Raw genomic sequence first — 25,528 nt, forward strand, 5'->3', positions numbered from 1 at the left:
TACCTAGTGATCCTGAATAATGTTCCTACCTACCTCCTACTTCTACCTACTGTTCCTACTTAATGATTTTACTTAATGCTCCTTTAGACTTATCATATTTGTAAATGTTTTCCTGATTCATTAATTTTAACTTTCACGTGATAACTTACACTTACAACCAGCTCTATTACCATCATTCTTTCTTTGGCATTGATTTGAAGCATAAATACTACAAAGATGCGACATATAGTACATATCCATTGTGGATTCTCAGAAACACATGAAAGACTTCTATACACATTTTTCTTCATCTAATAAGGAAAATAACACACTATAACATATAATACAAATCCCATTCACAAGAAAGGTAGTGTCTACCACAGACAACTTTTCAACATTTGCACAGCAAGTCAATAGGCTCTGGTTAATGAAACCAACTCAGTTCCCAAACTCAATTAATTTGGGTCGTTGATAATCATCTGTATGTCTATCCTCTGGTTGAACATCTCTATATGGGCATATTGTGGACTTACGCTAAAGCAAATGTAATTTCTTACAAAATGATATTGCCTCATCTTATTCAGGTCTCTCTCTCTTTCAACTCAAGTAATTCTCCTCCAAGACAAAATTGAACAGTAATGAATAACTATCAACCACTTGATAGACATTGGTGAAACACCGGCTTAATTGCATTCATTTATGCAAGGCAAATCTTATCCTACCATTTATTTCATACATGATCATAGCAATCTTCTTTCCTGTTGAAATATATCTTACTAGCAGGAATTTTCCAAATACCCAAGACCGAATGGTTTCAGGAAAAATCACATTGCCCCTCAATCGAGGCATGCATATGGATACGTACACCTGCTGTGCCATTTGCTACAAACATGCACATGATACCAAGAGTACCTCATTCTCTGACCTAATGTACTTGGATGAATAAGTGATCTTACATTGTAATGATAATGTTCAGAGGAGGGTTTTTGCTAGTATATAAAAGCTTGCAAAGTCATCCTTGTGTCCATCATTGGTATGGAAAAGGTAGATTCTCATAACGCAGGGTGGTTGAAATGGGAGGCTATATATATTTCTTACCTAGCTTTTACCACGAGTGAAAAGTCAACTTGAATGAGGTAATACATTTCTGCAGCACAACGAAGATTTTTTTTTTTTGCACTTCACACAAATGTCTATGTTATCTTATGTATGACAATGTGAGTTCATAGTATTATTCCGAATCTTTCCTCATATATTCATAGAGTACGAAACACGTTATGCCTAAAATGAGGTTTTTGAATTAGTACCATCGTGGAAGAAAGGTTTGATGAAGGGCAAGTTGTGACGCTCAACCTATAAGTGTCCGAAGGGAAAGATAAATGTCATTACTATGGATGAAGGTAAGGTTTGATGAAGGATTAATTACCATTACCAGATAATGACCCCTCTCTACGGGTGAAGGAAGGGTTTCATGAAGGGCAGGTTGCCATCACCAGGATAATGATCAAGGCAGGAATGGTGATGCGGTTCTGTACATGTACGCCACACTCCCGGGTTGTCATAACCGCCTTTCTTCATGCCGACATCAGACACCGTGAGAGTCCTCCAGTGTGAAGCATGTTTAAGGTCTTCCAGTCCTATTCTGTTCCTGGTATACAAGCCGGGATTGGCATTGACTTTTGTCCAACGACCTCCGTACACAATTTTTGTGGGAATATCTCTATACTCGATTGGCAAATGCTGCCGACTAGTAAGATTGCCAAAAGTGTAAAACTCGAGAAAAAAATAGGGACAGTTCACCGTGAAGTAAATATTAATTTCACTGATAGTCAAATGACATTTCTTACTTTCTAGATACTTCCCTTTCATCTTTATCCACTTTTGGTAGTCATTACTTTCAAACACGATGTCCAAGTCAAAATCCCATGGTAAATAACCTCCCATCTTAACAGCACCCAAAGCTGATCCTGACTGAAGTTCATACTCGATCTTGTTCGTCTCCGCATAATCCATCAAGATGCCAAGTTCTTTTTCCATGATTGCTCTGCAACATGGTGGCAGAAGGAAAGAGCTTATTATACGCAAAGCACCTGCACAGGAAATGCCGACAGAATCGCAGGCGAAGTTGTGCACTTCTCCAGTGTAAGTGTGAATCTTCTCGAGTGCCCAGCGGCTGGCCACCTGCATCCACTGATCCCTCGTCATATGCACATGGTTGGTGATGAAGAACATGACGTCGGGACACACCATGGCTAAGTGGCCAGCCTGACGCACCTTGGCGAACCAGTCACGGTACATAGCCTGGCCTCTCAGTCCGGCAGTGAACGGCAACTTGATAGCCAATTTGATAGTGGTGATAAAAGGTGTCAACAGATCATCACAATACATACACTCGTATTTGGAATAATAATAACCCATGGTGTAGGTGGCTTGGTAGTTAGCCATGCGCTGCTGAAGACATCCATGGATCCAGTGACCCTGGAGGTCCCTGGCAGCACCTCCCACTACTTCCACGTGAGGCAGTTCGTCTATCACTCGCACCAGCCGTTCTAGTGAGGAATGGTTGCTGAAGTGGGCCAGCGAAGATCCAATAAACACATAAGGTGTTTTAATCTGTTGCATGGCCTCGTTCAGGAGCTCTGCTTCGGGAGGAGTGTCGTTGATATGACTCAAAATCTTGACATTCTTTATTCTGCCATCAATTATTGTTGTGTTAGGAGCCATAACGATGATAGGGATATCGTAGAACTTCCTGATGTGTGTGATGACAAAGTTGATGGTCTCTGTTGGCCATGACTGTGCTGGAAGCACAGCGGTGAGAACGCTGCTGAACTTCGGCACGTATGTGCAATTTTCTGGTTCCATGCCGTGTTGGTTGAAGGGATGACCGTATTTATTTCCAAAATACACCTCAGGACACACGTGCCTGGTTTTGTTGGGCAGGCGTGGTGCGGGACCCATGTCTGGTAGTCTGGCTGAGTAATCCCAGGTTGATGTGTTAGGGGCCATCCTAGGATCCAATTCGGCTACCAAAGTCTCCAATCTTTGAGCCCACTGGATATCTATTAGTGTCTCTTTGCCTAATGGAAATGAATAAAGGTTAGAATTCAAGATAAAAACCACACACACACACACACACACACACACACACACACACACACACACACACACACACACACGTCGAAAGCAAGTCGAAATGTTTTAACTGAGGAAGAATACATAGGTTTATCAAGAGAAGTAAGAGAACAGTAGACAAGACAGAACCCCGAGGAGCAACACGTTGATAAGAAAGGATGGGGAAGTCGACGACTTCTGCACTGGAACGGCCAGTAAGGACACTGTGCATGAGAAAAGAGAGAAGCAATGAAGCCAAAGGAAAAGAGCTTAGAAAGCCAGTTCTTATGTCACAACTTGTTAAATGCTTTGGTGACATCGAGGGCTATGACAAAAGTTTCACCAAAATCCTTGACGGGAAGACCGGAGGAGAGTCATACGGGAAAGATCACCAGTACACCTATCAATGCGAAATCCAGATGTGATCTCAAAGAAGGGATTAGGATTCTAATTCTTTGAAAGAGTGAGTGTAGGTGAGCTGCAAAGACTAGTTGATGGCAGAGGTGAGAGTAATGGGGCGATAATTGGAGGGTTTCGAGTTGCATCTTCCTTAGGGATGGGCTGCATCAAGACGTGCTTTCAAGAGGAAGGAAAAATTCAAGCTTTTAAACAGAGGCGAAATAGACAAACAAGGGTTAGCACCTCAGAGGCACAGTCCCTTAGAACGCACGTAGGTATGCCATCTGAGCATACGGCTTGTCCATCGGGAAGTGAGAGTACTGGAAGACCCTGCGCTAAGAGACTATAGAAGATGGCGCACATTTAGAAGGAACTTGGGTTGGAGGGAGGGTGAATGATAAGAAACAATCATCCAACGTTAAGTTAGAGGAAAACAAAGTACCATAAAGAGCGACTCTATCAGTTAGAAAGTTAGCAATAGATTAATCAAGTCGGAAAAAAGAAGGAAAGGTTGGATTATAGAAGTTGTAAAAGATGCTTTTGGTTACGGACCAAGATTTGTCAGTAAAAGGAAAAGTCAAGTGGGCACACTTTCGTTTTATGAAAATTTGCTTGGTTCTCCGAAGAACAGCTTTGTAGTGATTCCTGGCACAAATGAAAGTGGAGTGGGTTTCTTGGGAAACCTAAAGAATCATTTGTAAATAAAAACTTGTTGGTAGTACTCTTTTGTGGGAACTTTTGATACTAATGTAATCTTGAGCAATAATAATGTTTTCAGGGAGTCTTATCAGAAATTTCTGTCAGAGATTCTCAAAATTTTTTTTTTTTTTTTTTTTTTTTTTTTTTGCTTTGTCGCTGTCTCCCGCGTTTGCGAGATAGCGCAAGGAAACAGACGAAAGAAATGGCACAACCCACCCCCATAGAGTGTATAATATCCCATGTAAAGAGTGTGGTCAGTTTTACACTGGTCAAACTGGTAAGGTTCATAGTGTTATGGCTAACATAGAAATAGTATTGGGTATGGTCAAGAATCTAATGCAATATCTATTTCACCTTAAAGATTTTACTCATCAAAATGACTGGAGCAATCACATACATTGATTCAATAATGGATTGAAATATTGTTGAATCATCTCTTAACCAATCACAGAAGAGATATCAGTATGGATAAAGACATTCGTATACATAAAAAACTTTATAAATGAAAATATTGTATGTGTCCCCAAAAAATAGGTTAACATGATTCTGTAACTTGAAGAGAGAGGTGAGGTCGTCGAGAGTGGCCTGTGCCCTAATCCGATTATGTCTCTTGATACATTTGTCTGTCCCACTCAGTGGTGGATGGTGCATCATACCTAGATCTCTTTAACTGTACTCAATATTGACAACGCAATTAAACGAAAACGCTGACACCGTATTTTCGTATATTTGTTTGCTGATTATACACCGCTGGTGGCTGATTCGGGTGAAAAACTACAGAAGTTGGTGACAGTTTGGTAAAGTGAGTGAAAGAAGAAAGTTGAGAGTAAAAGTGAATAAGAGCAAGGTTATTACATTCAGTAAGGTTGAAGAACAAGTTAATTGGGAGGTAAGTTTGAATGGTGAAAAACTGGAGGAAATGAAGTGTTTTAGATATCTGGGAGTGGACTTAGCAGCGGATGGAACCATGGGAGCGAAAGCGAGTCACAGGATGGGGGAGGAAGCGAAGGTTCTGGTAGCGTAGAAAAATGTGTGGAAGGGGAGAATGTTATCTAGGAGAGCAAAAATGGGTATGTTTGAAGGATTAGTGGTTCCAATAATGTTATATGGTTGCGAGGCATAAGCTATAGATAGGGTTTTGTGGAGGAGGGTGGATCTGTTGGAAATGAAATGTCTGAGGACAATATGTGGTGTGAGATGGTATGATCGAGGGAATAATGAAAGGGTAAGATAGATGTGTGGTAATAAAAAGAGTGTGGTTGAGAGAGCAGAAAAGGGCGTGTTGAAATGGTTTGGACACATGGACAGAACGAATGAGGAAAGATTGACAAAGAGGATATATTTGTCAGAGGTGGAGGGAATAAGGAGACGCGGGAGACCAAATCAGATGTGGAAGGATGGAGTGAAAAAGATTTTGAGCGATCGAGGCCTGAACATACAGGAGGATCAGAGGCGTGCAAGGAATAGAGTGAAATTGGAACGATGTGGTATACCGGGGTCGACATGCTCTCAATGGACTAAACCAGGGTATGTAAAACGTCTGTGGTAAACCATGGAAAGGTCTGTGGGGCCTGGATGTGGATAGGGAGCTGTGGTTTCGGTGCATTACACATGACAGCTAGAGGCTAAGTATGAACGAATGTGGCTTTCTTTTCTTGTCTTTTGCTGCCGCTACTTCGCTGGAGGGGGGGGTGCTATTTCGTGTGTGGAGTGGTGGCAACAAGAATGGATGAAGGCAGCAAGTATGAATATGTACATGTGTGTATATGTATACGTCTGTGTATGTTAGATGTATGTATACGTTGAAATGTATATGTATGTATATCTGCGTGTATGGGCGTATATATATGTACATGTGTATGTACATGTACATGTGGCATGAGAAGAGTGGGAGGTGGGTTGATTAGAAAGGGTAGTGAGTGGTGGGATGAAGAAGTAAGATTATTAGTGAAAGAGAAGAGAGAGGCATTTGGACGATTTTTGCAGGGAAAAAATGCAATTGAGTGGGAGATGTATAAAAGAAAGAGACAGGAGGTCAAGAGAAAGGTGCAAGAGGTGAAAAAGAGGGCAAATGAGAGTTGGAGTGAGAGAGTATCATTAAATTTTAGGGAGAATAAAAAGATGTTCTGGAAGGAGGTGAATAAAGTGCGTAAGACAAGGGAGCAAATGGGAACTTCAGTGAAGGGCGCAAATGGGGAGGTGATAACAAGTAGTGGTGATGTGAGAAAGAGATGGAGTGAGTATTTTGAAGGTTTGTTGAATGTGTTTGATGATAGAGTGGCAGATATAGGGTGCTTTGGTCGAGGTGGTGTGCAAAGTGAGAGGGTTAGGGAAAATGATTTGGTAAACAGAGAAGAGGTAGTAAAAGCTTTGCGGAAGATGAAAGCCGGCAAGGTAGCAGGTTTGGATGGCATTGCAGTGAAATTTATTAAAAAAGGGGGTGACTGTATTATTGACTGGTTGGTAAGGTTATTTAATGTATGTATGACTCATGGTGAGGTGCCTGAGGATTGGCGGAATGCGTGCATAGTGCCATTGTACAAAGGCAAAGGGGATAAGAGTGAGTGCTCAAATTTCAGAGGTATAAGTTTGTTGAGTATTCCTGGTAAATTATATGGGAGGGTATTGATTGAGAGGGTGAAGGCATGTACAGAGCATCAGATTGGGGAAGAGCAGTGTGGTTTCAGAAGTGGTAGAGGATGTGTGGATCGGGTGTTTGCTCTAAGGAATGTATGTGAGAAATACTTAGAAAAGCAAATGGATTTGTATGTAGCATTTATGGATCTGGAGAAGGCATATGATAGAATTGATAGAGATGCTCTGTGGAAGGTATCAAGAATATATGGTGTGGGAGGCAAGTTGTTAGAAGCAGTGAAAAGTTTTTATCGAGGATGTAAGGCATGTGTACGTGTAGGAAGAGAGGAAAGTGATTGGTTCTCAGTGAATGTAGGCTTGCGGCAGGTGTGTGTGATGTCTCCATGGTTGTTTAATTTGTTTATGGATGGGGTTGTTAGGGAGGTGAATGCAAGAGTTTTGGAAAGAGGGGCAAGTATGAAGTCTGTTGTGGATGAGAGAGCTTGGGAAGTGAGTCAGTTGTTGTTCGCTGATGATACAGCGCTGGTGGCTGATTCATGTGAGAAACTGCAGAAGCTGGTGACTGAGTTTGGTAAAGTGTGTGAAAGAAGAAAGTTAAGAGTAAATGTGAATAAGGACAAGGTTATTAGGTACAGTAGGGTTGAGGGTCAAGTCAATTGGGAGGTAAGTTTGAATGGAGAAAAACTGTAGGAAGTAAAGTGTTTTAGATATCTGGGAGTGGATCTGGCAGCGGATGGAACCATGGAAGCGGAAGTGGATCATAGGGTGGGGGAGGGGGCGAAAATTCTGGGAGCCTTGAAGAATGTGTGGAAGTCGAGAACATTATCTCGGAAAGCAAAAATGGGTATGTTTGAAGGAATAGTGGTTCCAACAATTTTGTATGGTTGCAAGGCGTGGGCTATGGATAAAGTTGTGCGCAGGAGGGTGGATGTGCTGGAAATGAGATGTTTGAGGACAATGTGTGGTGTGAGGTGGTTTGATCGAGTAAGTAACGTAAGGGTAAGAGAGATGTGTGGAAATAAAAAGAGCGTGGTTGACAGAGCAGAAGAGGGTGTTTTGAAATGGTTTGGGCACATGGAGAGAATGAGTGAGGAAAGATTGACCAAGAGGATATATGTGTCGGAGGTGGAGGGAACGAGAAGTGGGAGATGGAGTGAAAAAGATTTTGTGTGATCGAGGCCTGAACATGCAGGAGGGTGAAAGGAGGGCAAGGAATAGAGTGAATTGGATCAATGTGGTATACCGGGGTTGACGTGCTGTCAGTGGATTGAATCAGGGCATGTGAAGCGTCTGGGGTAAACCATGGAAAGCTGTGTAGGTATGTATATTTGCATGTGTGGACGTGTATGTATATACATGTGTATGGGGGTGGGTTGGGCCATTTCTTTCGTCTGTTTCCTTGCGCTACCTCGCAAACGCGGGAGACAGCGACAAAGCAAAAAAAAAAAAAAAAAAAGTGTATGTGGGTGGGTCGGGCCATTCCTCGTCTGTTTCCTTGCGTTACCTTGCTGACACGTGAGACGACGATTAAGTATGATATATGAGGAGGTAATAACAAGTAGCGGTGAAGTGAGAGGGAGTGAGTATTTCAAAGGTTTGTTGAACGTGTTTGATGATAGAGTGACAGATATTGGTTGTTTTGGTCCAGGTGTTGTGCGAGGTGAGAGAGTCAGGGAGAATGATTTGGTAAACAGAGAAGAGGTAGTGAAAGCTTTGTGGAAGATGAAAGCCGGCGGGTTTGGGTGGTATTGCTGTGGAATTTATCAAAAAAGGGGTTGACTGGTTGGAGAGGATATTCAATGCATGTATGGTTCATGGTGAAGTGCCTCAGATATGGCGGAATGCATGCATAGTGCCACTGTACAAAGGCAAAGGGGATAAAGGTGAGTGTTCAAATTAAAGAGGCATAAGTCTGTTGAGTATTCCTGAGAAATCATATGGGAGGGTATTGATTGAGAGGATCACGGCATGTACAGAGCATCAGATTGGGAAAGAGCAGTGTGGTTTCAGAAGTGGTAGAGGATGTGTGGATCAGGTGTTTGCTTTGAAGATTGTATATTAGAAATACTTAGAAAGACAGATGGATTTGTATGTAGCATTTATGGATCGGAGAGGGCATATGATAGAGTTGATAGAGATGCTCTGTGGAAGGTAATAAGAGTATATGGTGTGGGAGGGAAGTTGCTAGAAACAGTGAAAAGTCTTTATCGAGGATGTAAGGCATGTGTGCTAGCAGGAAGAGAGGAAAGTGATTGATTCCAAGTGAATGTCAGTTTGCGGCAGGGGTGCGTGATGTTTCCAAGGATGTTTGAATTGTTTATGGATGGGGTTGTTAGGGAGGTGAATGCAAAAGTTTTGGAGAAAAGGGCAAGTATGCAGTCTGTTGTCGGTGAGAGGGTAGTTAGTCAGTTGTTCGCTGATGATACAGCGCTGGTGGCTGATTCGGGTGAGAAACTGAAAAATTTGGTGACTGAGTATGGTAAAGTGTGTGAAAGAAGAAAGCTGAGAGTAAATGTGAATAAGAACAAGGTTATTAGGTTGAATAGGGTTGAGGGACAAGTCAATTAGGAGATAAGTTTCAGTGGAGAAAAACTGGAGGAAGTGAAGTGTTTTAGATATCTGGGAGTGGATTGAGCAGTGGATGGAACCATGGAAGCGGAAATGAGTCACATGGTGGGGGAGGGGGCGAAGGTTTTGGGAACATTGAACAATGTGTGGAAGGCGAGAGCGTTATCTCGGAGAGCAAAAAAGGGTTTGTTTGAAGGAATAGTGGTTCCAACAATGTTATATGGTTGTGAGGTATGGGCTATGGGTAGGATTCTGGGGAGGAGGGTGGATGTGTTGGAAACGAGATGTTTGAGGACAATATGTGGTGTGAGGAGGTTTGATCGAGTAAGTAATGAAAGGGTAAGAGAGATGTGTGGTAATAAAATAATTGGTTGAGAGAGCAGAAGAGGGTGCATTGAAATGGTTTGGTCACATGAAGAGAATGTGGGAGGAAAGATTGACAAAGAGAATATACGTGTCAGAGGTGGAGGGAACGAGAAGTAGGAGACCAAATTGTAGGTGGAAGGATGGTGTAAAAAGGATTTTGAGTGATCGGGGCCTGAACATACAGGATGGTGAAAGGCGTGCAAGGAATGGAGTGAACTGGAACGATGTGGTATACCAGGGTCGACATGCTGTAAATGGATTGAACCATGGCATGTGAAGCATCTGAGGTAAACCATGGAAAGTTTTGTGGGGCCTGGATGTGTAAAGGGAGCTGTGGTTTCGGTGCATTACACATGACAGCTAGAGACTGAGTATGAAAATGTGCCCTTTGTTGTCTTTTCTTAGCGCTACCTCGCGCGCACGCGGAGAGAAGGGGTTGCCATTTCATGTGTGGCGGGGTGGCGCCGAGATTGGATGAAGAAAGCATCTATGAATATGTACACACACACACACACACACATATATATATATATATATATATATATATATATATATATATATATATATATATATATATATATATATATATATATATTTCTTTTTCCAAAGGAAGGAACAGAGAAGGGGGCCAGGTGAGGATGTTTCCCCAGAGGCCCAGTCCTCTGTTCTTATCGCTACCTCGCTGACGCGGGAAATGGCGAATAGTATGAAAGAAGATATATATATATATATATATATATATATATATATATATATATATATATATATATATATATTTGCGTATGTATATGTATGTATACGTTGAAATGTATATGTATGTATATGTGCGTGTGTGGGCGTTTGTATGAATATGAATATGTGGGAGGGTTGGGCCATTCTTTCGTCTGTTTCCTTGCGATACCCGCTAACGCGGGAGACAGCGACAAAGTATAATATATACATGTATATATATATATACGTTTGCGAGGTAGCGCACGGAAACAGACGAAAGAAATGGCCCAACACACCCCCATACACATGTATATACATACACGTCCACACACGCAAATATACATACCCATACATCTCAATGTACACATATATATACACACACAGACACATACATATATACAACTGCACACAATTCATACTGTCTGCCTTTATTCATTCCCATCGCCACCTCGCCACACATGGAATAACATCCCCCTACCCCTTCATGTATGCGAGATAGCGCGAGGAAAAGACAACAAAGGCCCCATTCGTTCACACTCAGTCTCTAGCTGTCATGCAATAATGCCCGAAACCACAGCTCCCTTTCCACATCCAGGCCCCACAGAACTTTCCATGGTTTACCCCAGACGCTTCACATGCCCTGATTCAATCCACTGGCAGCACGTCGACCCCGGTATACCACATCGATCCAGTTCACTCTATTCCTTGCCCGCCTTTCACCCTCCTGCATGTTCAGGCCCCGATCACTCAAAATCTTTTTCACTCCATCTTTCCACCTCCAATTTGGTCTCCCACTTCTCCTCGTTCCCTCCACCTCCGACAAATATATCTTCTTGGACAATCTTTCCTCACTCATTCTCTCCAGGTGACCAAACCATTTCAAAACACCCTCTTATGCTCTCTCAACCACGCTCTTTTTATTTCCACACATCTCTCTTACCCTTACATTACTTACTCGATCAAACCACCTCGCACCACATATTGTCCTCAAACATCTCATCTCCAGCAAATCCACCCTCCTGCGCACAACTCTATCCATAGCCCACGCCTCGCAATTATACAACATTGTTGGAACCACTATTCCTTCAAACATACCCATTTTTGCTTTCCGAGATAATGTCCTCGACTTCCACACATTCTTCAAGGCTCCCAGGATTTTCGCCCCCTCTCCCATCCTATGATTCACTTCCGCTTCCATGGTTCCATCCGCTGCCAGATCCACTCCCAGATATCTAAAACACTTTACTTCCTACAGTTTTTCTCCATTCAAACTTACCTCCCAATTGACTTGACCCTCAACCCTACTGTACCTAATAACCTTGCTCTTATTCACATTTACTCTTAACTTTCTTCTTTCACACACTTTACCAAACTCAGTCACCAGCTTCTGCAGTTTCTCACATGAATCAGACACCAGCGCTGTATCATCAGCGAACAACAACTGACTCACTTCCCAAGCTCTCTCATCCACAACAGACTTCATACTTGCCCCTCTTTCCAAAACTCTTGCATTTACCTCCCTAACAACCCCATCCACAAACAAATTAAACAACCATGGAGACATCACACACCCCTGCCGCAAACCTACATTCACTGAGAACCAATCACTTTCCTCTCTTCCTATACGTACACATGCCTTACATCCTCGATAGAAACTTTTCACTGCTTCTAACAACTTGCCTCCCACACCATATCTTCTTAGTACCCTCCACAGAGCATCTCTATCAACTCTATCATATGCCTTCTCCAGATCCATAAATGCTACATACAAATCCATTTGCTTTTCTAAGTATTTCTCACATACATTCCTTAGAGCAAACACCCGATCCACACATCCTCTACCACTTCTGAAACCACACTGCTCTTCCCCAGTCTGATGCTCTGTACATGCCTTCACCCTCTCAATCAATACCCTCCCATATAATTTACCAGGAATATTCAACAAACTTACACCTCTGTAATTTGAGCACTCACTCTTATCCCCTTTGCCTTTGTACAATGGCACTATGCACGCATTCCGCCAATCCTCAGGCACCTCACCATGAATCATACATACATTAAATAACCTTACCAACCAGTCAACAATACAGTCACCCCCTTTTTTAATAAATTCCACTGCAATACCATCCAAACCCGCTGCCTTGCCGGCTTTCATCTTCCGCAAAGCTTTTACTACCTCTTCTCTGTTAACCAAATCATTTTCCCTAACTCTCTCACTTTGCACACCACCTCGACCAAAACACCCTATATCTGCCACTCTATCATCAAACACGTTCAACAAACCTTCAAAATACTCACTCCATCTCCTCACATCACCACTACTTGTTATCACCTCCCCATTAGCCCCCTTCACTGAAGTTCACATTTGTTCCCTTGTCTTACGCACTTTATTTACCTCTTTCCAGAACATCTTTTTATTCTCCCTAAAATTTAATGATACTCTCTCACCCCAACTCTCATTTGCCCTCTTTTTCACCTCTTGCACCTTTCTCTTGACCTCCTGTCTCTTTCTTTTATACATCTCACACTCATTTCCATTTTTTCCCTGCAAAAATCGTCCAAATGCCTCTCTCTTCTCTTTCACTGATAATCTTACTTCTTCATTCACCACTCACTACCCTTTCTAATCAACCCACCTTCTACTCTTCTCATGCCTCAAACATCTTTTGCGCAAGCCATCACTGCTTCCCTAAATACGTCCCATTCCTCCCCCACTGCCCTTACCTCCTTTGTTCTCACCTTTTTCCATACATATATATATATATATATATATATATATATATATATATATATATATATATATATATATGTTCCCTGGGGATAGGGGAGAAAGAATACTTCCCACGTATTCCCTGCATGTCGTAGAAGGCGACTAAAAGGGGAGGGAGCGGGGGGCTGGAAATCCTCCCCTCTTGTTTTTTTTTAATTTTCCAAAAGAAGGAACAGAGAATTGGGCCAGGTGAGGGTATTCCCTCAAAGGCCCACTCCTCTGTTCTTAACGCTACCTCGCTAATGCGGGAAATGGCGAATAGTTTGAAAGAAAAGAAAAGAATATATATATATATATATATATATATATATATATATATATATATATATATATATATATATATATATATATATATATATGAAAGGATAACAGAGATGTATGGTAATAAAGAGAATGTGGTTGAGAGAGCAGATGAGGGTGTTTTGAAATGGTTTGGTCACATGGAGAGAATGAGTGAGGAGAGATTGACCAAGAGACCAAATTGGAGGTGGAAAGATGGAGTGAAAAAGATTGAGTGATCGGGGCCTGAACATGAAGGCGGGTGAAAGGCGTGCAAGGAATAGAGTGAATTGGAACGATGTGGTATACCAGGGTCGACATGCTGTAAATTGATTGAACCAGGGCATGTGAAGCGTCTGGGGTAAACCATGGAAAGTTCTGTGGGGCCTGGATGTGGAAAGGGAGCTATGGTCTCGTTGCATTATATATGACAACTAGAAACTGAGTGTGAACGAATGTGGCCTTTGTTGTCTTTTCGTAGTGCTACCTTGCGCACATGCGGGAGAAGGGGGTCGTCATTTCATGTGTGGCGGGGTGGCGACGGGAATGAATAAGGAAAGACAGTGTGAATTATGTACATGTGTATATATGTATATGTCTGTGTGTGTATATTTATATATATGTATACGTTGAGATGTATAGGTATGTACGTGCGCGTGTATGGACGTGTATGTATATACATGTGTATGTGGGTGGGTTGGGCCATTCATTCGTCTGTTATGTATATATTTCTTTTTTTGCTTTGTCGCTGTCTCCCGCGTTAGCGAGGTAGCGCAAGGAAAGAGACGAAAGAATGGCCCAACCCACCCACATACACATGTATATACATACCTGTACATTTCATCGTATATATATATATATATATATATATATATATATATATATATATATATATATATATATATATATATATATATATATATATATACACGCATGTACATAATTCATACTTTCTGCCCTCATTCATTCCCATCGCCACCCGCCACACATGAACTAACTCCCTCCCCCCGTATGTGCGCGAGGTAGCGCTAGGAAAAGACAACAAATGCCACATTCGTTCACATCAGATTGGGGAAGAGCAGTGTGGTTTCAAAAGTGGTAGAGGATGTGTGGATCAGGTGTTTGCTTTGAAGAATGTATGCGAGAAATACTTAGAAAAGCAAATGAATTTGTGCGTAAGTTTTATGGATCTGGAGACGCCATATGATAGACTTGATAGAGATGCTCTGTGGAAGGTATTAAGATATATGGTGTGGGAGGCAAGTTGTTAGAAAAGTTTTTATCGAGGATGTAAGGCATGTGTGCGAGTAGGAAGAGAGGAAAGTGATCGGTTCTCAGTGAATGTCGGTTTGCGGCAGGGGTGCGTGATATCTCCATGGTTGTTTGTTTGTGGATGGGGTTGTTAGGGAGGTGAATGCAAGAGTTTTGGAGCGAGGGGCAAGTATACAGTCTGTTATGGATGAGAAGGCTTTGGAAGCGAGTCCGTTGTTGTCCGCTGATGATACATCGCTGGTGGCTGATTCGGGTGAGAAACTGCAGAAACTGGTGATTGAGTTTGGTAAAGTGTGTGAAAGAAGAAAGCTGAGAGTAAATGTGAATAAGAGCAAGGTTATTAGGTACAATAGGGTTGAGGGATAAGTCAATTGGGAGGTAAGTTTCAATGGAGAAAAACTGTAGGAAGTGAAGTGTTTTAGATATCTGGGAGTGGATTTGGCAGTGGATGGAACCATGGAAGCGGAAGTGACTCACAGGATGGGGGAGGGGGCGAAAGTTCTGGGAGCGTTGAAAAATATGTGGAAGGCGAGAACATAATCTCGGAAAGCAAAAATGGGTATGTTTGAAGGAATAGCGATTCCAACAGCGTTATATGGTTACAAGGCGTAGGCTATAGATAAGAGTAGGGCGGAGGAGGGTGGATGTGTTGGAAATGAGATGTTTGAGGACAATATGTGGTGTGAGGTGGTTTGATCGAGTAACTATTGAGAGGGTAAGAGAGATGTGTGGTAATAGTGTGGTTGAGAGAGCAGAAGAGGGTGTTTCGAAATGGTTTGGTTACATGGAGAGAATGAGTGAGGAATGATTGACAGAGGATACATGTGTCGGAGGTGGAGGGAACGAGGAGGCGTGGGAGACCAAATTGGAAGTGGAAAGATGGAGTGAAAAAGATTTTGAGCGATCTGGGCCTGAACGTGAAGGAGGGTGAAAGGCGTGCAAGGAATAGAGTGAATTGGAACGATGTGGTATACCGGGGTCGACGTGCTGTCAGTGGATTAAACCAGGCCATGTGAAGCGTCTGGGGCAAACCATGTAAAGTTTTGTGGGGCCTGGATGTGGAAAGGGAGTTGTGGTTTTGGTGCATTATACATGACAGCTAGAGACTGAGTGTGAACGAATGTGGCCTTTGTTATCTTTTCCTGGCGCTACCTCGCACGCATGCGGGGGCAGGGGGTTGTCATTTCATGTGTGGCGGGGTGGCGACGGGAATGAGTGAAGGCAGTAAGTATGAAATATGTACATGTGTATGTATGTATATGTCTGTGTATGTATACGTTGAAATGTATAGGTATGCATTTTTATGCTTATTGTAACAAAGATGTGACAATTAAGGATTAGTCTTAAAGTTTGGTGTTACCCTATTCTCACAACTTAGCTAATTCACGAAATGTTCTAAAAAAAGAGTTCTTGTAATGTTGCTTTCCAGTACAATAATACCATCAGGAAAACCTTAATAAATAATAGGCCAAATCATGCAACAATTGGGAGTGTTTATGCCGTCAAATGCAAGGCATGTAAATATATTCATGTAGGCCATACCGATAAGACTAACGGAAAGGTGTTATTGGCACCGACATTCAGTACGGAGGGATGACCACAAAAATGCGATCGCTAAACATTGTTATGAAAATGATCACCCCATAGATCTTGGAAATCCCATTGTTTTACACCCCTCTGCTGATTATGCCATACATAACGTAATTGGATCTGTCCTACTTGCTAGTAATAAGAATTTTGATTTGTCCCCAGACAATTTTAGTCCATCCTAGCATTAACCAATTCATTATGAGAGAAGTGATAAAACACGAAAACAAAGAACGTTGTCCATAACACACCCAGCTACCCAGGTCAACCCCCGCCACCTGACTCTCCTTAATCACTTTCCCTTACAAGGGTTACGACCAGACATAGCAGAGACTGCCTCGCCGAGAAAGACTGGTGTTGGGCAGCGGGAACAAAAACTGATGTTGGGATTCAGATAACTTACTTAAGTACTGGCACCTGATGAGGTGGATTGTCTCCATGAAACATGCCGTGCCACATGTATAAAAAATGTACATAAGTGAATTTCAATGAACTACTGAAGTGCGATTTCACCTTCATGCTATCATCAAGGGCAAATGTGATTATGAGTTTGGTAAAGTGTGTGAAAGAAGAAAGTTAAGAGTAAATGTGAATAAGAGCAAGGTTATTAGGTACAGTAGGGCTGAGGGTCAAGTCAATTGGGAGGTAAGTTTGAATGGAGAAAAACTGAAGGAAGTAAAGTGTTTTAGATATCTGGGAGTGGATCTGGCAGCGGATGGAACCATGGAAGCGGAAGTGGATCATAGGGTGGGGGAGGGGGCGAAAATCCAGGGAGCCTTGAAGAATGTGTGGAAGTCGAGAACATTATCTCGGAAAGCAAAAATGGGTATGTTTGAAGGAATAGTGGTTCCAACAATGTTGTATGGCTGCGAGGCGTGGGCTATGGATAGAGTTGTGCGCAGGAGGATGGATGTGCTGGAAATGAGATGTTTGAGGACAATGTGTGGTGTGAGGTGGTTTGATCGAGTAAGTAACGTAAGGGTAAGAGAGATGTGTGGAAATAAAAAGAGCGTGGTTGAGAGAGCAGAAGAGGGTGTTTTGAAATGGTTTGGGCACATGGAGTGAATGAGTGAGGAAAGATTGACCAAGAGGATATATGTGTCGGAGGTGGAGGGAACGAGGAGAAGTGGGAGACCAAATTAGAGGTGGAAAGATGGAGTGAAAAAGATTTTGTGCGATCGGGGCCTGAACATGCAGGAGGGTGAAAGGAGGGCAAGGAATAGAGTGAATTGGATCGATGTGGTATACCGGGGTTGACGTGCTGTCAGTGGATTGAATCAGGGCATGTGAAGCGTCTGGGGTAAACCATGGAAAGCTGTGTAGGTATGTATATTTGCGTGTGTGGACGTGTATGTATATACATGTGTATGGGGGTGGGTTGGGCCATGTCTTTCGTCTGTTTCCTTGCGCTACCTCGCAAACGCGGGAGACAGCGACAAAGCAAAAAAAAAAAAAATATATATATATATATATATATATATATATATATATATATATATATATATATATATATATATAATGTATATATTTATTCATTCATTTATTTATTTATTTACTTATTATACTTTGCCGCTGTCTCCCGCGTTAGCGAGGTAGCGCAAGGGAACAGACGAAAGAATGGCCCAACCCACCCACATACACATGTATATACATACACGTCCACACACGCACATATACATACCTATAATTCTCAACATATACATATATATATATATATATATATATACACACACAGACATATATATACACATGTACATAATTCATACTGTCTGCCCTTATTCATTCCCGTCGCCTCCCCGCCACATAATGAAATACTAACCCCCTCCCCCCGCATGTGCGCGAGGTAGCGCTAGGAAAAGACAACAAAGGCCACATTCGTTCACACTCACTCTCTAGCTATCATGTATAATGCACCGAAACCACAGCTCCCTTTCCACATCCAGTCCCCACAGAACTTTCCATGGTTTACCCCAGACCATTCACATGCCCTGGTTCAATCCATTGACAGCACCTCGACCCCGGTATACCACATCGTTCCAATTCACTCTATTCCTTGCACGCCTTTTACCCTCCTGCATGTTGAGGCTCCATCACAAAATCTTTTTCACTCCATCTTTCCAACTCCAATTTGGTCTCTTCTCGTTCCCTCCACCTCTGACACATATATCATCTTTGTCAATCTTTCCTCACTCATTCTCTCCATGACACCAAACCATTTCAAAACACCCTCTTCTGCTCTCTCAACCACACTCTTTTTGTTACCACACATTTCTCTTACCCTTTCATTACTTACTCGATCAAAATACCTCACACCATATATTGTCCTCAAACATCTCATTTCCAACACATCCACCCTCTTCCGCACAACTCTATCTATAGCCCACGCCTCGCAACCATATATCATTGTTGGAACCAACTATTCCTTCAAAAAAACTCATTTTTGCTTTCCAAGATAACGTTCTCGACTTCCATACATTCTTCAACGCTCCCATAACTTTCGCTCCCTCCCCCACCCTATGATTCACTTCCGGTTCCATCCGCTGCCAAATCCACTCCCAGATATCTACAACACTTCACTTCCTCCAGTTTTTCTTCATTAAAACTTACCTCCCAATAGACTTGTCCCTCAACCCTACTGTACCTCATATATCCATTATTACTCATCCCAACATGACAGAGTTAAATTATCATCATTTCATTCTATGTTCCTTAGGGCATTACGTATTTGCAGTCCAGAGTTTATTGATGATGAGTTTGAGAATATACATTCCATTGGATCTAAGTTAAAGTACCCTAGATCTTTCACTGATAAATCCCTTAAGTTAACAAAGAAATCATTTAATAGAGTTGAGCCCAAACCTCCAAATTGGCACCAAGAATCTTTTAGTTCTCCCTTTTAATAATCATTTTACCTTACTTCCCATGATGCTTAAATCCTTTAATGTAGATATTGCCTTTAGCAACAATAATACAATAAAGAATATCTTAATCAGGAATTCACCAGAAAATTCTCTTGGATGCATCTATAAAGTCCCATGTGGAAATTGGGATAAATTCTATGTTGGGCAGACTGGTAAGGATCTTTCTGTTAGACTTAAGCAACATAAATATAGTATAAGAACGGGACAAGAATCAAATGCCTTGTTTAATCACGTTAAAAACTACAATCATTTTATTGACTGGAGTAATGCCATCTCAGTTATTAACCAACTCTATTACCACGAGAATTATTAATGAATCTTCTATTATTAGATACACAAAGAATTATAATCTTAATATTAGTGATGGCCTATACAAATTAGATAACTTTGATAAAATTTGTAAAATGGTAAGTTTATGAACGCTCGTTGTATGTCTTGGACAATCACAAGTTTACCAAATGGCGTCCTAGCTTCGTCTCTTCGATGTATATCAACTGACTTATATTTTTCTCTTGTGTTTCCCCTGATGATGTGATTATTACACGAAAGTGCACTTGGAAACTTATCGTGTTTCATTTTCCCTGTGGACTCGGAGATATCTTGATCACGCGCAAAATTGTGAGCCTTTCCAATATATGTATATAGAGATAGATAGATAGATAGATAGCTTTGTCCGAAACGGATGTGTGGATCTTGAAGGAAAAGGCACTCATCGGTTAAAGGTGTTTAAGATGTGCATTCGAAAAAATGAGGGAATTCTAGATGCTATCGTTGAAAAAGAAACTTGATAGAGACGGATATACAGAGGAAGAATTAAATTCAGCACGTCGTCGAAGCTACATCCTTCTGATGGACATGTAAGAAAGAATAGATATGAAACCTGCAGGAGGAAGCCCGTGGACAATTATGCTGGAACTGATGAAAGAAGGATCAAATTAGTGGATACCAAACAGATAGGGGAAATATAGAACACTAAGGATAATTCGGGAGGTAGACAAACGAGAATACAGGTATCCATTAGATAGCTCTAATGATGAGTACAGTAAACATGTGAAGAGGATGGGGATGCCGAGCTCTGCTCACCTGCTAATAGAGATATTTCTTGGTGGACAGCGTCAATAGCCTTTGCCAGTTTCAGCTTGTACTCGCCGGCTGCCTCCTCTCGTGTTCCAGGGCACTCTTTCGTCTTAGGGCACGGAACAGCTTGCCTCTGGCCATGGTCCACCTTGGGAGCTGTGATACATAGGTTCATTTCAAGAACATGTTTCAAGTAAGAGCTTTAGTCAGAAATGGTGCATTTCTAAGAAACTTGTCACCAATAGCACACAAATTTTGATTCATTTAATCAGTATTTGCCAGTATCAGGGTCAAAGAAAGTTAGATTTAGGCCAAATGTTTTTATTTGTTAATAATTGTAATAATTTCTCATAAAATGATAATTGTCATTATTATTATTATCATTATTAATATACTGATGGTAATAATAGCATTGACGATTATAAGGACTGTTGCTGCTACCACTACTACTAATGATAATAATGATAACGATGATAACAGTAATAATAGTATGTGTTATCATTTTTGTTATTAATAATACTATTATCATTATCATCATTATGGGTATGTTTGAAGGAAAAGTAGTCCAAGCAATATCATAAAGATGCCAGGCATGGAATATAAGTAATGCAGTGCGGAGGAGGGTGGATGTGTTGGAATTGAAATGTATAGTGCGAACTGGTTTCATTTAGTATGTAATGAAAGGGTAGGAGAGATGTGATTGTAAAAAGAGTGTAGTTGAAAGAGCTGAGAGGGTGTGGACATATGGAAAGAATGAGTTAGAAAAGGTTGACAAAGAGGATACGAGTAAGAAGTGGAGGCAAGTAACAAGGAGAACCGGGAGGCCATGTCAGAGATGGATGGATGTAGGGAAGGTTTTTAGCGATCGGGGCCTGGATATGCAGGAAAGTGAAAGGCATGCACTGGCTAGTGATTTGGAACGATGTGATATATAGGGATTGACTTGCTGTCAGTGGACTGAGCCAGTGTATGTGAAGCGTCCGGGGTAAACTATGAAAAGGTCTGTGGGGCCTGGTGTTCGATAAGGAGCTGTGGTTTCGGTGCATTACATTTGACAGCTAGAATGGATGTAAGCGGATACGGCATTTTCTTCTTATGTTCCTGGCGCTACCTTGATAATGCGTGAAAATGAGATGAAGTATGAATAAAGATATGCATGTTTTATTGAATATGACTAATTCAGCATTGATCAGTTCTTTACTAATGTTCTCCGCTTATCAAGCTGTTCTCTTTTACAGGTCTGGTAAATTACCTACAAGCTGGCCAAAGTTCATAAGGGTAGAACCAAACTCAGGTGAAAATCAGTCATGTGATTCTTCGTAGGTATATTGTAACACAACGCTTTGTGATTTGAGTCACATTTTCAGGTGAGGAAAGAACCAGGCCTAGGTGCATATACACAAAGCAAGAACCAGGAGATGAATTATTGGCCATTGAAGTAAACGAGGTAGGCGGCTACTACCTTGCTGCCACAGCTCGCCGGGCATACTGCGACATGATGTCATTACTTATCCGCCGTCACTCGCCGGAATAATGTTAAGGGTAGGGCGCTGGGCGAAACCAGGAGGTTTTCATTTTGTAAGTTCATGCTCGGGGATTTCTCCTTGATGGTAGTAACCGAGATGCGTTTTTGGGTTTCCGCTGTGTAGATGATACAGAAAGCTTTGGGAAAACTTAGTGGGGGTCATGCCTTTCTGACGGACGGGGAGTGGAATTCTTATATTACGTGACTACTCTAGAAGGTTGCTGGTTTTGGTGCTGGGTTGTTTGTAAGCTAGAGATAAAATGTTTCCTTTGAAATTGAAAAAGAATATCACATCTGTCATATAATTGAAGGTCCTATATACATACAATATCAGGCAATACAGTCTTTTACTGCAGAAAGTATCACTCATTAAAAAAGTTATCCTAAGTACATCTCGATTGCTTATATCACTGTGAATAACTTCAATACGAGTAACAAGTAACCTTTGGATATGATGAAGTGCAGGTCTGCCGACTTGTAGGTGATGGTGTAGATGTACAAGGCGACGAGGACGACGACCACCACTACAGCTAGCCGTAGGACCTTCTGACGGATCGTCATGATGCACCACTGTCCTGGGCAGAAAGAACGTCGTTGTTTAAATAGGATTGCATCCTTTAAGAGGAACCGTAAAATCCGTTCCAAGAAACGCAATTATCATAAGTAGAATAGGAATGTTAGATAATATCTTCACACGTTCCGAAGACACGCCCTCCCCTACGCACCTCACCCTCCTCTACACACATACTACTTATCCCACAAACCACATCCCACCTAGACATCAAACCCTTCTCTACACGCGCATACTCTACCCCATACACCATATCCTCCCCTGCACACCACAGCCATTTCTTACACACCACACTTTCCCTCATTCACAATCTCTTACACATCACAGCCTCCCCTACACATCACAATACCCTCCTCGACAAATCACACGCTTCCCTGTACACTCAAACCTTTGAAGGGAACAGACGTGTTTGTGGCGCACCCGAGCCGCCGAAAGTCAATATGATTTGTGTTACTCCCCAACTGGATATTTGGATTACGCTTGATTGGAGTACTGTCTTCACACAAGATTGTCGAATTCCAAATATATATATATATATATATATATATATATGGGAGCGGGTGGCTGGAAATACTCCCCTCTTGTTTTTTTTTTTTTTAATTTTCCAAAAGAAGGAACAGAGAAGGGGGCCAAGTGAGGATATTCCCTCTAAGGCCCAGTCCTCTGTTCTTAACGCTACCTCGCTAACGCGGGAAATGGCGAATAGTATGAAAAAAAAAATATTTATTTATTATACTTTGTCGCTGTCTCCCGCGTTTGCGAGGTAGCGCAAGGAAACAGACGAAAGAAATGGCCCAACCCACCCCCATACATATGTATATACATACGTCCACACACGCAAATATACATACCTACACAGCTTTCCATGGTTTACCCCAGACGCTTCACATGCCTTGATTCAATCCACTGACAGCACGTCAACCCCGGTATACCACATCGCTCCAATTCACTCTATTCCTTGCCCTCCTTTCACCCTCCTGCATGTTCAGGCCCCGATCACACAAAATCTTTTTCACTCCATCTTTCCACCTCCAATTTGGTCTCCCTCTTCTCCTCGTTTCCTCCACCTCCGACACATATATCCTCTTGGTCAATCTTTCCTCACTCATTCTCTCCATGTGCCCAAACCATTTCAAAACACCCTCTTCTGCTCTCTCAACCACGCTCTTTTTATTTCCACACATCTCTCTTACCCTTACGTTACTTACTCGATCAAACCACCTCACACCACACATTGTCCTCAAACATCTCATTTCCAGCACATCCATCCTCCTGCGCACAACTCTATCCATAGCCCACGCCTCGCAACCATACAACATTGTTGGAACCACTATTCCTTCAAACATACCCATTTTTGCTTTCCGAGATAATGTTCTCGACTTCCACACATTCTTCAAGGCTCCCAGAATTTTCGCCCCCTCCCCCACCCTATGATCCACTTCCGCTTCCATGGTTCCATCCGCTACCAGATCCACTCCCAGATATCTAAAACACTTCACTTCCTCCAGTTTTTCTCCATTCAAACTCACCTCCCAATTGACTTGACCCTCAACCCTACTGTACCTAATAACCTTGCTCTTATTCACATTTACTCTTAACTTTCTTCTTTCACACACTTTACCAAACTCAGTCACCAGCTTCTGCAGTTTCTCACATGAATCAGCCACCAGCGCTGTATCATCAGCGAACAACAACTGACTCACTTCCCAAGCTCTCTCATCCCCAACAGACTTCATACTTGCCCCTCTTTCCAAAACTCTTGCATTCACCTCCCTAACAACCCCATCCATAAACAAATTAAACAACCATGGAGACATCACACACCCCTGCCGCAAACCTACATTCACTGAGAACCAATCACTTTCCTCTCTTCCTACACGTACACATGCCTTACATCCTCGATAAAAACTTTTCACTGCTCCTAACAACTTGCCTCCCACACCATATATTCTTAATACCTTCCACAGAGCAACTCTATCAACTCTATCATATGCCTTCTCCTGGTCCATAAATGCTACATATATATATATATATATATATATATATATATATATATATATATATATATATATATATATATATATATATATATATATATATATATATATATATATATATATATCGAGGATGTAAGGCATGTGTACGTGTAGGAAGAGAGGAAAGTGATTGGTTCTCAGTGAATGTAGGTTTGCGGCAGGGGTGTGTGATGTCTCCATGGTTGTTTAATTTGTTTATGGATGGGGTTGTTAGGGAGGTGAATGCAAGAGTTTTGGAAAGAGGGGCAAGTATGAAGTCTGTTGGGGATGAGAGAGCTTGGGAAGTGAGTCAGTTGTTGTTCGCTGATGATACAGCGCTGGTGGCTGATTCATGTGAGAAACTGCAGAAGCTGGTGACTGAGTTTGGTAAAGTGTGTGAAAGAAGAAAGTTAAGAGTAAATGTGAATAAGAGCAAGGTTATTAGGTACAGTAGGGTTGAGGGTCAATTCAATTGGGAGGCGAGTTTGAATGGAGAAAAACTGGAGGAAGTGAAGTGTTTTAGATATCTGGGAGTGGATCTGGCAGCGGATGGAACCATGGAAGCGGAAGTGGATCATAGGGTGGGGGAGGGGCCGAAAATTCTGGGAGCCTTGAAGAATGTGTGGAAGTCGAGAACATTATCTCGGAAAGCAAAAATGGGTATGTTTGAAGGAATAGTGGTTCCAACAATGTTGTATGGTTGCGAGGCGTGGACTATGGATAGAGTTGTGCGCAGGAGGATGGATGTGCTGGAAATGAGATGTTTGAGGACAATGTGTGGTGTGAGGTGGTTTGATCGAGTAAGTAACGTAAGGGTAAGAGAGATGTGTGGAAATAAAAAGAGCGTAGTTGAGAGAGCAGAAGAGGGTGTTTTGAAATGGTTTGGTCACATGGAGAGAATGAGTGAGGAAAGATTGACCAAGAGGATATATGTGTCGGAGGTGGAGGGAACGAGGAGAAGAGGGAGACTAAATTGGAGGTGGAAAGATGGAGTGAAAAAGAATTTGTGTGATCGGGGCCTGAACATGCAGGAGGGTGAAAGGAGGGCAAAGAATAGAGTGAATTGGAGCGATGTGGTAT

General features: G+C 41.9%; 1 protein-coding gene across 14 annotated transcripts in view; it reads right to left on the reverse strand.

Annotated features, from left to right (window-relative positions):
- Window positions 1-315: 315 nt before the first annotated feature.
- The window catches only part of LOC139746334 (uncharacterized), an 87,851-nt gene continuing 62,638 nt past the window's right edge, over window positions 316-25,528 (reverse strand). For 11 of the 14 annotated variants that reach the window (XM_071657477.1, XM_071657491.1, XM_071657489.1 and 8 more), the window contains 3 exons: window positions 22,306-22,437; window positions 20,344-20,493; window positions 316-3,059 (listed from right to left, as the gene is read on the reverse strand). In XM_071657477.1, the coding sequence (XP_071513578.1) occupies window positions 1,429-3,059; window positions 20,344-20,493; window positions 22,306-22,437 (1,913 nt within the window). In that variant the 3' untranslated portion in view covers window positions 316-1,428. The remainder of the gene's footprint in view (window positions 3,060-20,343; window positions 20,494-22,305; window positions 22,438-25,528) is intronic. The other 3 variants (XM_071657480.1, XM_071657488.1, XM_071657485.1) reach the window with 1 other exon arrangement.

The sequence above is a fragment of the Panulirus ornatus genome, chromosome 64, assembly GCF_036320965.1.
Source record: "Panulirus ornatus isolate Po-2019 chromosome 64, ASM3632096v1, whole genome shotgun sequence".
In the NCBI taxonomy this organism is placed as follows: Eukaryota; Metazoa; Arthropoda; class Malacostraca; order Decapoda; family Palinuridae; genus Panulirus; species Panulirus ornatus.